The 15,507-nt window shown below is 44.8% G+C and overlaps 1 protein-coding gene across 2 annotated transcripts in view; it reads right to left on the reverse strand.

Annotated features, from left to right (window-relative positions):
- Window positions 1-8,505: 8,505 nt before the first annotated feature.
- ADCK1 (aarF domain containing kinase 1) overlaps window positions 8,506-15,507 on the reverse strand; it is a 123,810-nt gene continuing 116,808 nt past the window's right edge. Inside the window, exons 13-14 of one of the 2 annotated variants that reach the window (XM_068541951.1) lie at window positions 10,761-10,833; window positions 8,506-9,015 (exon numbers count right to left, since the gene is read on the reverse strand). In XM_068541951.1, coding sequence (XP_068398052.1) covers window positions 10,787-10,833 — 47 coding nt within the window. In that variant the 3' untranslated portion in view covers window positions 8,506-9,015; window positions 10,761-10,786. Of the gene's footprint in view, window positions 9,016-10,760; window positions 10,834-15,507 lie in introns of those variants that run through there. The other variant, XR_011073812.1, reaches the window with a different exon arrangement.

The following is a 15,507-nucleotide window of genomic DNA, read 5'->3' on the forward strand; positions in this document are numbered from 1 at the left end:
CTGTTTCTTTGAAACCAGGATCCAGTAAGTTTCACACAATAAATTTATTATGCCTCTTAAGTCTTATCTCATCTAGGACAATTCCCCCTCATGACATTGACCCTTTGAAGAGGTCAGGCCAGCTGTCATATAGAATGTCCCAAATTCTAAATATGTCTATCTCCTTATGCTGTCATTTAATCCCTAGAATTTCCCACGAAATGAGGTAGATCTAAAGGTTTGGGTTTCTTTTTTTTATTTTTGGCTCAGTCAAGCTGACACATAAATTTAATCATTACGTGTTAACTTGGCATCCACATGCATCTCCTAAACCCATACTTAATCTCCAAATAAAGACAATAACAAGGTTGTAATTCTTCCTAACATGTTATAGCTATCTTGCATACAACTAAAAACGCACTAAACCCTCCTCCAGAAAAGGAGGTAAAGTCCTTAAGTGATACTTTTCTCCTTGATATCTCATAGCTTAAACACTATGATGTAAAATTAATACTTAAATACTATAATAAAAAGTCAGTACATCTTATGTTACATATGGGAAAAGAAAGGGAAGAAAACATAAACACGCATATACACGTAAACATATGCATAACAAAATAAGGAGGAGATATTCATGACAATTACTTTCCTGTAACTGGTCACATGGTCATAGCTGGTATTTATAACTACCCTCTTCCACTACCCATTCTGTATTCCTTTTGCCTTCAGCAAGCACTCAGATGATCATAGTTCTTTACCTGTTGTGATGCAAACCTTCATTCCTGGGCCATTAGCAGACTAAGATTCAATGAAATATTTGTTATATATTACATGCTATGCATAATTTTGGGATCTCTTTACATTTTGCTCTGTGCCATTTATTTATTTTTTTAAAGACACTTTTTAAAAAAATTATTTATTTATTGTCTGCGTTGGGTCTTCGCTGCTGCGCGCGGGCTTTCTCTAGTTGTGGCGAGCGGGGACTACTCTTTGTTGCAGTACACGGGCTTCTCACTGTGGTGGCTTCTCTTTGCTGTGGAGCATGGACTCTAGGCGCACAGGCTTCAGTAGTTGTGGCACACGGGCTCAGTAGTTGTGGCTCACAGGCTCTAGAGCTCAGGCTCAGTAGTTGTGGCACATGGGCTTAGTTGCTCCACGGTACGTGGGATCGTCCCGGACCAGGGCTCGAACTCGTGTTCCCTGCATTTGCAGGCAGATTCTTAACCACTGCACCACCAGGGAAGTCCCAGCTCTGTGCCATTTATTAGTTTCTACAGACATTTGTCTATAGGTACTGTGGTTCGTCTGATATAATTAATTCCCATGTGGTGTAACTAGAACTAAAATCCACGTTTCCTGATTCCTCATCCAGTAATCTTTCAAAGGATAAATGAAAATAAAATAGCTTGCTAGGATAATATGATTTATTTTCTTTCTTTTGCATTTTATCTGGGTAATTTTTTATTTTTTGTTATATCTCAACTCCGAACTGAGCTTGAATAACCTCTTCTGCTTGAAGACGAGACAGTTCTGATTCAAAACTTGCCAAATCCTGAGTTCAGAATTTTGTTTTCTTTCCAGAGATGAATATAAAAGCACCTACAAGTCAAGGAAAACGTTCTTCCTCACACGGGCCAGCAGAAGCACTCGAGCGCCAGGGGGCCGGCCCTCCCCCTGGCTCAAAGGCCAGATAGCCTCGACGCACCTCACTCCGCCATCTTTGCTTCTTCTCAAGTCCAAAGCTTGGGTTTCTTAAAGCCATATTTATTGAGGTATAATTTATATCTGTAAAACATCATCTTTTTTACTTTACAGTTCTATGTGTTTTGACAAATGCAAATAGTCGTAATCTAAAAGCTTGGTTTGATTCAGATTTAACACATAAAGTCAAAATACTTTAAAAGGATGCTTTGAATTTCCTATTGAACTTATTTATCACATCTGCAGGCAAATGATGTCTAGTTGTCCCACAATTAATACTAATTTTGAACATTGGGTTCCTATAGCTTTCTGTATATCTATGTCCTTTAGTGAAAGTTAATGGAAAACTACAGCAATACAAGAAGAACCACCAAGAGAACACACCCTTCAGGAAGGAAGGCTTGGGTCATTCTACCAGATAGAGAACCCTGAACAGCTGAATGCTGGCTGAGAACAAAAGGAACAAGGGATAGATGGCAGAAGAAGGAAGTTACAATAATCAACAGAGGCTGGTTGCAAAAATGTAGTAAATATGCATATATTCTTCCTTGCTTTATTAGGTCTTTTCTTCCTCTTTCTTTCCCCTATTATTTTATACTAGGAGTGTTAGTGGCAGCTAATTTTATAATTTAGTCTTTAGAATATCAAATGAGATGATGAGAGAATTAGAAGGGAGAAAAACATCAGTCAGAGATGGACATGATGACTGATGAGACTTTGGGTCTTTCCTCTTGGGGGAGAGGGTGGCTATCTTCTCATTTGCGTTATTTTATGTAACTATGCTTTCTTTTAGATGGAAGCATGTTGTCCTTATTGATGCCGTTGGAAATTTAAATATGGACAAAAGGGTATGTATGGATGCTGAGAGGCCAAAGGGCTAAGCCATATTAGATCCTATCCACTGGCACTCAGGGAACCTTTTCTGTTCCCTTCTATGCTCTCCCATGGGAAATATGATGTAGAATCACAGGGACTAGAAACTTGAGACTTCCTTCCCAACTGGGCTATGAATACAGTTAGTTTTTGCCAGTGAGATGTGCTCACATGAAATGTGAAAGACTGAGTGGGGTGGAAGACATTCATACAAGCTTTGGCCACTGTGAGTTTTTGTAGTAACCAGCCAATCAGTGGCCTCAAACTGTAAGGAGCTATGACTTCCTAGTCTCTGAGTGGCAGCAATAGCTTTTCAGACCTCTTGATCACAGCTTGGGGCAGTGTGATCAAAAAGAAAAAGAAAAAAAAATAATGGCATAATCCTATAATCCTAACTTTTGCTCTTCCAGTCCCGCCAGTGGTTTTTACCATCTCACTATTTTAAATCCCTTTCTGCTTGAAATGCCTAAAATGGTTTCTGATTCCCTGAACTGACCTCCGATATACTCTTCCAGAGTTTGTACCAATTTGCATTCCCATCAGCAAAGCTGGAGAGTGCCTGTTTCCTTCCTACCCTAAATAACACAGTGTGGGGTTTCCCTGGTAGCGCAGTGGTTGAGAATCTGCCTGCCAACGCAGGGGACACGGGTTCGAGCCCTGGTCTGGGAAGATCCCACGTGCCGCGGAGCAGATGGGCCCGTGAGCCACAATTACTGAGCCTGCGCGTCTGGAGCCTGTGCTCCGCAACAAGAGAGGCCGCGATAGTGAGAGGCCCACGCACCGCGATGAAGAGTGGGCCCCGCTTGCCACAACTAGAGAAAGCCCTCGCACAGAAACGAAGACCCAACACAGCCATAAATAAATAAATAAATACTTAAAAAAAAATAACACAGTGTGTTATTAAATTTTTTATTATTATTAGTCTTTTGACTAATCTGATAGGTGAAAAAGGTATCTTAGTGTAGTTTTGGTTTTCATTTCATTCATTATCAGTGAGGGTGAACATCTTTCCATAAGTTTAGAAATTATGTGAATCTCTTTTTCTGTGCATTGTGCCACTAGCTTGCTATGTCACACCACTGCAACCACAAGTCTTGGACCCTAGGTGATGTCAGGTCACCAAAGACCTCCACGTTGCCAAATCCAATGATCAATCTTTGATTATTTTATTTATATTACTAGCAATATTTAACAAAGATGGCCAGGGCTCTGCAGACACTTACTGTGCTTGACTTCCAGGACCCATACTCTCCTAGTTTTCCTTTTGTATGTTCCATCTCATTTCCCCACCTCTGTAGCATTGGGCTGCCTCAGGCCTCAGTCCTGGGACCTTCTCCATTGACACCCATTCACATGTGCTTTCGTCTAGTCTCAGGGCTTTCAACCATTTCTACACTGAGTGTCCCAAATTTGTAACTCCAGCTCCAACCTCTCCCTTATTCAAAATCCCCACTTGGATGTTTAAAAGTCATCTCAAACTAACATGTCCAAATCAAAACTCAATGCCTCCCTTCCAAAAAAAATAAAACCTCCTGCCACGGTCTTCTCTATCTCAGTTAATAGCACAACACTGTGTCGCCAGTTGCCCGGGCCAAAAACCTAGCAGTCGTCCTTGACTCCTCTCTCTATCTCGGCACTTCCTCATCTAATCCTCGGCAACCTACCAGCTCTACTTTAAAAATTCATCTAGAACACCATGTCCACAGCCCCGTCATGGTCCCTAGCTTATTGGAGTGGCCTCCAAATGACTTCCCTGCTCCCTACCATCTACTGGCGGTATGCCTACCGGAATGATCCCATTAAAACATAAGTCCTATCAAGTCACTCCAATCAAAACACTCCATTGGATTCCCATATTACTCTAAGTAACATTCAGCTCTTACAATAGTCTACAAAGCCCTTTCTGATCAGCCCCCTTGGCCAGTACTTCTCCAATCTTATCTCTACTACTTCCCTTTCATATACTCTACTCCAGTCATACAGGCTTCCTGTACCTCAAACAGACCAAGCACATTCCAGCCTTAGGGATTTTGGTACTTGCTGGCCCCTCAGCCTGGAATAATCTCCTAGATAGCCAAGCTGCTGGTCCCTTATCTCCTTGGTGTTCAAATGCCATCTTATCAAGGAGGCCTTTCTTATTTAAATAGTAACATCTACCCTCTCTCCAGAACTCCCTGTCCCTTTTTCCTGCTTTCTTGTCACAGCACGTATCATGACTTGAGATACTGTCCACCACCACCCCCACTAGGATTATAAGCTCCGTGAGGACAAGGATTTGAAGCTATTTTATTTATTGCTAAATCCCTAGCACCTAGAAAGTTATTGGCACAAAACAGGCACTCAGTAAATATCTATATGACTAAATCAATGAATGAAGCTAATATAAGACCTGTGGGACTTTCATGTAAACGGGACCAGAAGATGTAAATTTGGGGAGCAATGGGAGTGGATGAAACTACCTTAAAGGAGGTAAAGCTGTAGATGGGAAATACTAGGTCACAAGTCTTGTTAAGAGTTAAGTGTCTAGTCAACTATATTTCAATTGAAAAAAGTTAAGTGTCTAAACTGGAGATGAAGAGTTTATTGAGAACAAGATGAAAATGTTGTAGGCAGGTGAGGGTCAATAGTAAGAGCCAACACATAAGATATGTCAGGCACTTTATATGTATTAATTTACAACAACTGTAAGGGTTCAATACTATTACTATTTCCAATTTACTGGTAACTAAATGAGCAGAGAGCACTGGAGACTCGGCCAGGGCCATTTGGCAAAGCTGCAGTTAGAAACTGGGCTTTTAGTCTTCGTGTTTTTCCCACTACACTGTGACTGCCTTGATAAGAGCTTATTAGGACAGCACCAAGATTGTGGAGGACCCCATCTCCAGTCCCCATCACTGTGCTCAACAAGAAATGCAGGAAGAGCACACTTAGAGTGAGCCGAAGTGGTCCATGAGGGCTGAAACTCATTACCAGAAAGAGCTTTGGGTGGAGGACCAGGAGACATGGGTTCTCATCCTGGCTTTGCCACTAACTCTCAGGAACCGGGGACTAGTTACTGCCCGCTCTGACCATCCCCTTCCTCATTCTGCAAAGAGGGAGCCAACTCATACAATCGCACATTCCTTCCAGTTTGGAAATTCCAGTCTATAAACAAGCACCAACTCCATTAGCAAGTGCGAGTAGCACATACCATAGACGCACCTTTCCTGTAACACCAGGTACAAGGCGTTAGGGGAAAATCAACAAATAATTGGCAGTTAGTAGAAAGACATTTTCTGATGGAATCAAAAGCTCTAAGAAGCTTCCTAGGAACCATAACTTGGAAAGGCAGTGTGATGGAGAGGATTGGGCAACTGAAATGTCCCTATACATTGGCACTGCACAACTTGGAGGTGTATTTGTAAACGGAGTTCTTCCTTTCATTATTATAATGATGAGCAAAAATGGAAACTCTGCAACATGTCAAGGGAGAAGCTAGGAATAAAATTTAATTCCTGAGGACTTGGATAGAACCTTATAGCAGCCATGATCCTAAAAGGAGGAGTTATTATGCATATACATAGATCTATAAATAACTGGAAGTTTGTGTTGACTCTACACATACCTGCCCACATCCTGTGTTTTGTGTACATGCGTATATACACATCACATGTGCACATCTAAGAGTACATGTGTATCTATATATACCCACAGGAGTGGCCAGATCTATATTTATATATTAGAGCCTGGCTTAAAATGGGGGATAATGACACTGAAAATTATTCTAAGCTTTTCAAAGACATAAATGACCAAAATGCCTCCTGACTCCTGAATTACATTACCCAGAAAGAACTTAATAACATGTTATTATCGCGTCTCCTCACTGACAGGATTTCAGGGCTGAAAAGACAAATAAGAAACGCGTTCGTAATCACCAGCACAGTCACCTCTGCCGAGCTGTGGCCACTGCTAATTCCAGGTAGGTGCTGTTGGGTGGAAGAAAGCCTGGGGTTGGTAATGTGACTTGGTGCTTGGTAACTGTCACCAGTTCAGTTGGACTGTCACCATCTGAGAGGGCGTGGCTATGGGGAGCTCATGGAACAAACAGAGAATCCCATGGGTGAAGGTCAGAGGAGAGAGAATGCATTATGGGAACCAAAACAGAATTTCTCGGTTCAACTGACATAATGGAGGTGAAATTCCTTGTAAACTGTAAAGTGCTTCACAAATGTCACTTTAAATGGGAAGGGCTATCATTAATGGGTCCTGTTTGAGTTATCAAGGCTGCCATGTATAGCTGTACAGGCTGTGCATTGCTCAACTTCTGAGAATGTCATTAGTTTATGTGACTAGTGCCCCCTGGAGTTGTACATTGTGGCAGCCTTGTTGGTGGAAGTGGGGCTAAGTTGGTTGACAAAGACCAATATGGGGGCTGATGTTCCCCTCCTGGACAATGCTTGAGCCCCAGTGATGAACAATCCAGAGAGCTGGTCAACAATTCTAACAGCAACTTGCCAGTGGTTTGGAAAATTTGCTGCAGGGTTATTAAAAGGCAATTACAAACAAGATCCTTGAGGGCAGGAGCCATGTCTTATTCACTTAGTATCCTGAGTCTTACAACATGTTTGGTATATGATAAATGTTCAGAAGATGTTTGTCGAATGTAAGAATGGATGGATATTGAATGAATGAAAGATGGAGACTCATCAGGGTCAGCTCCTGGGGAGACCTGGTTGTAGTGATTGCAAAAAGCATGTTTAGCTCAGCGAATGTGACTGCACACTTTGCCCCATGTCTCGTCTCCCATGATTCGGGTTATGACAAGCCTTTTGTGAAGTGCCATGGGCAGGTCATGAGTTCAGCAAGGGTTTGTTCAAGATTGATGATACGCCTCACCCGATGCTGGGTGCTATAGGCCTGTGTAGTGGTGATGACAGTGGAGCCAGCAAACAGATCACAATCCCTGCCATCAAGGATCTTACAATCGCAATGGTTTAGTCAGATGTAAGGCCATGGAGAAATGAAATAATGCTACAAGTGATATGAGCCCAAATGCCAATGAACAGCAAAGATGGTAAGTAGTATAGAAGTTCAGGACAAAAAACACAGATTTCTGCTCTGCCACTTGCTGTATGCTCATGAGAAATTTACTTACCTATTCTGAGACTCCCTTTTCCAGTTTGTAAGACTGAGGGAATCATGCCTACCATGCAAGGCCCTTAAGCAGAAGATTAAAACAGATAATGTATTTTAAATGCATAGCATAGTGCCTGGCACATGGTAGAAATTTCCAGAACGTTGGTTCTTGTATAAGGACTCTCCAGTTAAACGTGACAGAATCCCAGATGATCCCAACTTAAGAAAGAAAAAAAAAAAAGGTGTGTGTGTGGGGTTGGTGTGTATATATAACCCCAAAGTGAAGCAGTATGAAGGCTTCTGGCATAGAGGGATCCAGGAGCTCAATCAGTATCACTAGGGTTCTGCCTGTATTTTCATTTCTCATACAAACTTTCTCTAGAGCTCTTCTAGGGTAAGAACAGCTGCCAGCACCCAGAGTCCAGCTTAGCCTCAGAAAGAAGAGCTCTCCTCCCAGAAATTACGAATAGGAAAATCTCAGGGAGCACTCTGATTGGTCCAGCACCACCCATGAAACCACCCCTTATCCAATGGCTGTGGCCAGAATAATGAAATGATCTGATTGGCGAGGCCTGAGTTGTTCCCACTCTTGAGCTTATGGGAGCGGGGAGAGGGGGGGAGGGTGTTTAGCCCTATCCAAACCTTGTGGAATGACTTTCTGAGTGGAAAAGTGTTGCCTATTTCTTCTATATACTCGGAAGAAATAAATAAAAGACACAGCCGCGTGTGTTTAGAAAAAAAATATATATATATATAGGAGAGCTAGTTATTTCTTGACAGAAGCAAAAAAAAAAAAAAAGATTCCTATTAGATAAATATACAAACACCAGGTGTATGTGTGTAAATTCCCTTGGCCCCTGGACTCAGAAATGGTACCCACTCAGCTGGGGTAAGCGAGCCAGGACTTTGCGACCCCTGGTGAGCAGGCACGAGCGCTACAGTTACACTCCGCAAAGCAGGAGGCAGGAAAGCCAATTCGGGTGGGGTCACGAGAGGCTGTGCGAGACCAAAAGCTGAGCTTTGGTTTGTGGGGAGATGGTGGCATAGGAAGGGGAGGGAGACAGTGACAAGCCCCGTCTGGCTGACCTCCTGGCCCCTTCTGCAGGACCCAGGGACGGGCTCCAGAGTCAGCGTTGATCTAAGTGCCTATTCCAGACACGCACGGGGCAGGGACGTCCTGGCGCCCAGGGAGGAGCCGCTCGTGGTTACAGCAGCGCAGAGGGTCCCCCCGGCCATGACAGCGGGAGGGGGCCGGGCCGGGTGGCCGCACAGCCTCTGCACAGGCCAGTCAGCCACTCTGAGACGCCGAGAAGCCTCCTTCCCTAATGTTCTGTTCCATTTTCTTGTCTTGAAAAAAAAAAGAGTGGGGAGGGGGGGATTGTTTACTTAAACATCCTGTAACTGTGGCCTTGAGTAACCAAGCATTTAATGTCAGAGAGCAGAAGGGAGGGAAGGGAGAGAGAGGAGCCAGAGACAGAAAGAGAGAGAACATGCAGCACATGCATAAAACTTGCCATCACTATCGTCATTTTAAATCACTTATCATGCATTTGTTTGTCACTGCATATTTTTCTAAATTCAATTTAGGACAGGAGTTAGAGCAGGCCCCAGAGTCAAAACACACCGGTTCATATCCCAGCCCCCTCTGTAAAATGCAGTAGTTGTGAGAATTAGAATAAAGGATGTTAAAGTACTGAAGAGCACCTGGCATACAGAAACTACCATGGTCATTGACTTTATGGTGCTTTAGTCAGGGACTGCCCTCAGTAAGGTCCCCACCTTCTTTTAGTTTATATCAACTCGAATGTAGAAACCCAGTTTGGAGTTTCTACTTGTTATGATATCTACCGAGCTGAAAGAGATGTTCTGTGATAGACTGAATTCTAAGAGGGCCCCTGAGACTCCCACCCCCTCAACTCCCACACACAACCCTATACATCTTGTATAATCCCCTCCCTTTAAATGTGGGTGAGACTGAATATGATGGGATGCCACTCTGTGATTTGGTCATGTTACTTGGCAAAGGTGGAAGGATTTTGCAGCATCCTTGAGTTGGAGATAACCAAAATGGAGCTTATCCTGGGTGGGCCTGGCTTAATCAGGTGAGCCCTTAAAAGAGGGACTAGGTCCTTCCTGAGGTTAGAGACACACTCTCCTGCTGGCCTTGAAGAAGCAAAGCCATGTTGTGAACTGCCTGTGGAAAGGGGCAGCCTTTGAGAGCTGAGGGCCTCCATGCCACAACCACAAGGACCTGAATTCTGCCAACAACCTCACTGAACTTGAAAGAGGGTCTCAAGCCTCAGAAAAGAACACAACGAGGCTGACTCTGTGTTCAGCCTTGATCATAACCTTGTGAGACCCTGGGCAGAGGACCCAGCTAAGATGTGGGACTCCTGACCTACAAAAGTGTGAGAGAAATGTGTGCTGTTGGAAGTGACTAAGTCTGTGATATTGTTACACAGCAACAGAAAACTAATATATATTCTATGTCTGCTTAAAGCCTTGTTGAACTCTGTTTTAAAACGGGGTGTTCCTGAGTGTGTGTGTGTGTGTGTGTGTGTGTGTGTGTGAGGAAGAGAGAGAGAAATGATTTAAAACATGGCCCCAGGGACTTCCCTGGTGGCACAGTGGTTAAGAATCCGCCTGCTAATGCAAGGAACACGGGTTCGGGCCCTGGTCCGGGAAGATCCCACATGCCGTGGCCCATGCGCCACAACAAATGAGCCTGTGCTCTAGAGCCTGCGAGCCACAACTACTGAGCCCACGTGCCACAACTACTGAAGCCCGTGTGCCTAGAACCCATGCTTCGCAACAAGAGAAGCCACTGCAATGAGAAGCCCGCGCACCGCAATGAAGAGTAGCCCCCGCGCACCGCAACGAAGAGTAGCCCCCGCTCACCTCAACTAGAGAAAGCCCGCACGCAGCAACAAAGACCCAGCGCAGCCAAAAATAATAAATAAGTAAAATAAAAAACAAACAATAAAAACCCCCCAAAAAAACAAAAACAAAAAAACAGGGCCCCATTATTTTTGTTATAGTTTAAAATATGGAGTATCATTCATTCAACAAGTATTTACCGAGTACATACTTACTATATGCAAGGCAATGGACCAGGAACTTAATCAGGATCAGAAACCAAAGCTGGAAACTTGTCACTGCTGCTTCCTAAGAGAATTAAAGGGAAAATGTTTAATGTTGAAACATGTCTTCTTAAACCACTGTTATCAGAGCTTATGTTTGTCAAGGATGAGTTTCTTTGAGATAGTGAATGAATAATAATAATAGTAGTAGTAGTAGTAATGATAATAATAGCTAATGTTATTAAGGGCCTAGTATGCCCCAAGCCTCTTCCCATTCAATCCTCATAACGCTAAGAGGTAGGAAGTTGGTATCTTTATTATTTTTGTATTATAGAGGAAGATACGGAAGAATAGAAAGGTAAATGACTTTTCCAAGGACCCACACAGCTGGTAGAAAGCAAAGCCAGAGTTAACCCAGCTCTGTCTGGCAAATTCCATGCAAACAAACTTTTGTTGATCACCTACTATCTTGTGGGATCTTAAATGGTTCTTTTTGCTTCTTATCCCCTTCGTCACCCACCTTCCAGAGGATGCCTCTCCCTTCCATTTTACTGAGACAATGGTGGCTACCCATGTCTGTCTCCCCAGATTTGCTCCAGAAACAACAGAGAACAAGAAGAAAAATTAAAGCTACACAAAAACCACACCCTCAGCATGGCTGGAAGACAGAGAATGCCTAAACTTCAAAATCACTGTAAGTCAAAAAAGAAGGGACTTCCCTAGTGGCACAGTGGTTAAGAATCCACCTGCCAATGCAGGGGACACGGGTTCAAGCCCTGGTCCGGGAAGATCCCACATGCCGCGGAGCAACTAAGCCCGTGCGTCACAACTACTGAGCCTGCGCTCTGGAGCCCGCGAGCCACAACTACTGAGCCTACATGATGCAACTACTGAAGCCCGCGCGCCTAGAGCCCGTGCTCCTCAACAAGAGAGGCCACCGCAATGAGAAGCCCGTGCACTGCAAGGAAGAGTAGCCCCCACTTGCCGCAACTAGAGAAAGCCCGCATGCAGCAACAAAGACCCAACACAGCCAAAAATAAATTTTTAAAAATAAAAAAATAAAAAATTCCCACTGAGTGAACTTTCACATTCCTGCTTCACCACCAGAGCTCCAGTGAGCTCAGGGAAACCTGCACGCATGTATTCTGGGGGAGAAACAGGGCCAAAGGAAGGGAGAGGCGTCCTTTGGCAGTGGGTTGGTCCTGCAATTCAAAAGAGAACTGAAAGATCAGAAGTATCTCATTATGCATCCTTTACCAAATGGAAGACTCGGTATATTGTGACAGATTAAGATTTTTGCACTCTTCAGTGCTGGGACCCTCCCCTCCCCATTTGCTGTTCCTGCCCTTTTCCGCATCCCCACCATCAAGCAACAACAAGCCTTCTCCCTTTTACTGGCTGGGAAGAGATAAGACTGCAAAATGGCAGGGGGGGACCTTTACTAGCTTTTGATTCAAAAAGCTAGCTATTTGGATTTTTCTTTAGGGGATGGAATAGGCTCAAAACTTAAGCAAAGGATCTGGGAGAAAACATTAAGATAAAGAGCAAGATTCCCTCCTCCCCCCACACCCTCCAACACGTCCCCCAATCCGACCCCAATGACAAAAAAAATTTTTTCCCCAGAGGTGGTAAGAGGGGAGATAGAGGAACCTGATGAAAGCTGAGGCATCACTGGGTCCCAGAGAAGGAGCCCTACATCCTCTACCTTACTCCTATTTTAGGTCTCAGGAGTCCAGAGGGGTGTGTGGTCAGAGCACACGTGTGAGCATTTCCTAGGTAGAGCTGCCTCTGGACTGGAGAATGGTGACCTAGTGTCTCTACTTTTACGGTCTCAGCGCTTCCCTGTGCCCCAGTGTGGCTCAGGACAGTGGTCCGTCTGGTGACTGCTGTGCCCAGAAGTCATGACGAAGTTGCCCTGAGAGGGTGGAGAAGAGAGGAATGAGGGTCATTCTGGCAAACATGGTGTTACAGGTTCACAAGGTAAATGTCTCCAGGAAAGGTAAGCAGTAGCCGAGGACTGGTCCAGCCCAGCGAATGCCTGCATGGTCAGACAGCATCGGGGGCATGTTGGCCCCTGTGGATGCTTTGGCCCCATGGAAGCCCTCAGAACTCAGAAACAGGGGAGAAATGACTATGATGAAACCTCTCCCTCCTGGATGAATGGGCTTCAGGCTGAATTGCAGAGACCCCGTGGCCTTCCTGACCCCCGCCTCCTTTGTGAGAGAGGTAGAACATGGCTGTGGAGCACTGCTTGGGGAGCCGAGGCAGGGAGAAGCAGGCGGAGGCTGAGCCAGGAGGAGAAGGTGGTCCCACAGCTCGGGGATTCTCAGGCTGATGAGACATCATCAGACCTGCTGCAACGACAACAGACATGATTACAGCTCTTCCTCTTTGAGAAACAGCCAGTGGCCAGCACCCCATTCCCTCTTTGATTGTCCAGCAACAGGGTGTTACTGGAAACTGAGGAGGAGGGGTGGAGGACAAGGAGAAATGCAGAGGCGAGTGGAAGGAGACAGGTAAAGAACTCTGGGAGTGGAGGCTTTCCATCTGACCAGCTGGTTCCCAGATGACCCTCCGACTCAGGTTCCCAAGTGGACCAGGCTGCTCGCATCGCTGGTAAAGTGGACGTACAATCACCTTGACGCCAGGGCACAGCTGGTCCTTAGCGTCCCCTGGAACAGAGCGCCACACAGGTTGCTCCACATGGGGTACTGATCACATTGTAAGACCATGTGTTTGTTTGCTTGCCTGCCTTTCCCACCCCAAGGGATATCTTTCTTTTTACCTCTGTCTCTCCTTTTTCTATAGGACCCAGCTCCTCCAGGGTGGACACGAAGTATTCGGTGAATTAATCACTTCACAAACGCCTAACCACCTCTGGGACGTGTCACCTTTGTCACCACCTCTGAACTCACCTAGTGAGCTACTTAATACAGCCACTACCAGCAGAAATAAGAACACATGCCCCATAAAGAAACACAGCGGACAAGGAGGAAGTAACCCCAGTGCAATTGGAGAGTAATTGTCCCGCTCTGGGAGACCCCTGACTGCAGTTAGGTGTCATAACTTTGCTTTGGCTTCTCCCTCAAGGAGAAGGAATGTCAGCACCTGAAAGGAGGGTAATCCGGTGATCCTGGCACCTTGAGACTCAAGGTGTGGTCCCTAGACTGGCAGCATCAGCGTCACCTGGGGGCTTGTTGGAAATGCAGGACCTCAGGCCCCACCCAGACCTGCTGAATCAGAGTTTGCATTTAACAAGAATACGGATTCAGGTTTGAGTAGCAAGGCCTTTGATTACTGAGAAAGGGTTAGGAGTGGGAGACCAGTGAGGTGATGCAACTAATTATTATTCAACAGTCAAAAGAAAACCAAAGAGACCTAGAGCACAACGTGTGACATCCCATGCCAAAAACCAGCCTGCCTGATCCCAGCATGGCCGTTGTGAGATTTTTAGCCTGTGAACATTCACAACTGAACTAGAAGGCCAGTGGGATGTACGCACCTGCCACTTCCCCAGCAAAGCCTTGGCCACTACCCCTTGTCGGTAGCAGGCCTGTCTTGACAACCCTAACCCCCCTCTAACCCCTCTCCTCAGGAAAAATTGACCATTTCCTACTTTATTCCCAGCACAAAGTAGGCACTCAATAATTGTGTGCCAAATAATGAAAGTGTTGTGCTAGCAGGCTTGGATCAATTAGTGATTGTAATTGAAGCTGAATGTAATTAATTATATAATTTTGGGCTGTTCAAGTTTACTTCTACTAAAATTACATCATGAGAATGGGGCATGAGGAAGGATTACAGAGAGAAGGAGGGGAGGTAAGTTTCCACGTACGACAGTTGCCCATGGAGTCAGACACCCCTGCCGACAGTCAAAGATGCATGTGGCTGTGTATGTAACTAGGACATTCTGATCCTGAATCCCATCTGGACACAGAGTCCAAAATCAAAGACTTCACCCCAGTACCAGGGTTCTGTGGCAGTGGGCACTCTCAGCCGCAGACTCTGCTCAATTAGGGGACATCAATCCTTGCCTTGATCCATTGCTACTGCTGCATGTTTTCCATTATTCATGCCAAGTGAGTCTCCTCTCTACTCACACTCAGAGGGTGTCAGAGCTAAAAAGGCTCTTTGGGGATCTCTAGACCAGTGCTTTTTAGCCCAATCAGACCTAATGCACCCTTTTTACAACAAATATTTTGCAATGCCCCTGACCATCCTGAAACAAAATCCATAGAAACTATAATCTATGTATATATAAAATTAATCTACTTGCATAATTTTTGAAAGTCAGACTGATGCAGGTACACTGGCCATTCAAATGCAGGCTCTGCATTGTCATTGGTTATGTGCTTTCCCAGAAGAGTGACCAATAATTCCTAAAGAAACAAATCACCCCTCAACTCTCACGGTAATTGCATTCCTGGAAAATTCAACAGGTATTAATACCATGAAAAAAAAAAAAAGGTTTGCCTTTATATGTAAAACAGAGTTAGGCTGTAGATTCAGTTCAGTCGGGATTTTTACCCCATGAATATCCTGGACACCACACTGGTCACAGGACAATTCTTCGTTGGGTAAAGCTGCCCTGCCCATAGGAAGATGTCTAGCGTCCCTGACCCCACCTGATCGGTGCCAGTAGCAATCCCTTAGTCATTATGATAACCAAAAATGTCCTCACACATTTCCAGAAAGTGCCTGGGGGTAATAGCACCCCCATGGAGAACCACTCATTTAGCCCAGTCTCCTTAATTTGCAG

The sequence above is a fragment of the Eschrichtius robustus genome, chromosome 1 (genome assembly GCF_028021215.1).
Source record: "Eschrichtius robustus isolate mEscRob2 chromosome 1, mEscRob2.pri, whole genome shotgun sequence".
NCBI classification, from domain to species: domain Eukaryota; kingdom Metazoa; phylum Chordata; class Mammalia; order Artiodactyla; family Eschrichtiidae; genus Eschrichtius; species Eschrichtius robustus.